The sequence below is a fragment of the Kryptolebias marmoratus genome, unplaced genomic scaffold (genome assembly GCF_001649575.2).
Source record: "Kryptolebias marmoratus isolate JLee-2015 unplaced genomic scaffold, ASM164957v2 Scaffold55, whole genome shotgun sequence".
NCBI classification, from domain to species: domain Eukaryota; kingdom Metazoa; phylum Chordata; class Actinopteri; order Cyprinodontiformes; family Rivulidae; genus Kryptolebias; species Kryptolebias marmoratus.
Window position 1 is genome coordinate 30341 of NW_023665789.1, and position 1662 is coordinate 32002.

The 1662-nt window shown below is 45.5% G+C and overlaps 1 protein-coding gene across 1 annotated transcript in view; it reads right to left on the reverse strand.

The window, feature by feature from the left end:
* Nucleotides 1–1338: 1338 nt before the first annotated feature.
* Nucleotides 1339–1662, reverse strand: part of LOC108228783 (protein Atg16l2) — a 10125-nt gene continuing 9801 nt past the window's right edge. Inside the window, exon 18 of the mRNA XM_037974447.1 lies at nucleotides 1339–1574. Within this exon, the coding sequence (XP_037830375.1) occupies nucleotides 1481–1574 (94 nt within the window). The 3' untranslated portion in view covers nucleotides 1339–1480. The remainder of the gene's footprint in view (nucleotides 1575–1662) is intronic.

Genomic DNA, 1662 nt, shown 5'->3' on the forward strand with positions numbered 1-1662 from the left:
ATCGTTACCGGGACAGGCCTCTTCCACCACCTCCTCCTCCTCCTCCATCATCATATTTTATGAAGTCCTTATAATTCGGTGCACACTGACAGTGAGCAGAGGAGAACCCAGAGAGGGTTCTAAATAAAGTGAATTGAATCTAAATGTATAAAAGTTAGAAACAGTAAAAAGGTTCCTGAACGTTCTGATGTGGGAACAGTTCAGATGGATTCCAGCATTAAACATAAAAACACGACTTTTGTCCTGAGATGAAGTTAGAGACATTACAAAGGCTGAATGCTGTGTCTCATTTGTCTCAATGTGTCCCCGTGTGTCCCTGTGGTGGACTGTAACACCTGTCCAGGTGCGATTCCGTCTCTTGTCTCTCACCAAATGACCTTGGATGGATGGATGGATGGATGGATGGATGGATGGATGGATGGACGGATGGATGGATGGATGGATGGACGGATGGACGGATGAATGATCAGTTGAAATGTCTCCATCGTATGATTTGATATTTATAGTTGTCTGTTTGGGTCAGAGGTCAGAGGTCATCAGCTGCTTCCTGTTTGCTCATTAACCAGCTCAGTGTGAAACGGGCCGCAGGCCGAAGCTGCTGTTTTTACCCTTCAACAGAACCGAGTGACGAGGACGACGGACCCGGTTCTGACAGAACCTCCGGCGCTGTCAGAAGAAAACAGCTGGTGTTCCAACAGATCCTACAAACATCCCATAATCAGGAGGTCCACACTTTCATTTATTTAATGTTTAACGTGTTACAGGATTTCAAAAACAACAGATTAAAATCTGACAGAAGATGACGAATAAATAACAACAAACATTTTACAGCTTGTTCCCTTTCAGAACCGCCAAAATAAAAGCATCAGAACCGTTAACAGAGTTGCTGCAGATTTGATCTTTTTTTAAATTACTCCTCAAATTAAACAGCTGAGATCCAAAAACCCAAACTGAGCAGAACCAGAACTCTGTAAGAATCTGAGCTCAGTGCAGACCGGACCGGACCGGACCGGTTACAAGTTTAGTTTTAATACAAGAAGTGATTCATGTTGATCAGAGCAGAACCGTGAACCAGAACCAGAACCAGGTCCAAACAAACACAAAGTACTGAAGCTGATTCTGCAGAGACTTTAACGGATCAGGACTGAACTGCTGAGAAACAGAAACACCTGTTGACCGTTTCCAGGTATGAAAGCGTCCTCCACCGACAGGATGCCCCGCCTCTGACCGCTAACCGGGTCAAAGGTCAAAGGGTTCTGCTCAAACAGTGCAAAGGTAAAAGTTTGGCACATTTTGTTTCCTGATTTCGTTCAGTTTTAAAAGCTTGGAATAAAAAGTGAATTTCTGTTATTGTTCCGCTTCCCTTCTGTCCCGTTAAGAATTAGCTTGAAAACTAAAAACAACCCGTAAATGTTCCCTGAAGCTGCGCTCAGATCAGCTTGTTGCCATGGCGACGGGAGCTGCCGTGGGATTGGCCGGTTCAGATGTCGCTCCACAGGACGGCCCGCCGGCTCTTGTCCACGCTGACGACGTATTCTCCGGTCAGAGACCAGGACACGGCGCTGATGGGCGCGCTGAGGAGGAGAGGCGGAGCTAAAGCAGGATAATGTGGCATCAAAACATTACTACACAACCTTAAATAAGGTACAAAACATTACTACA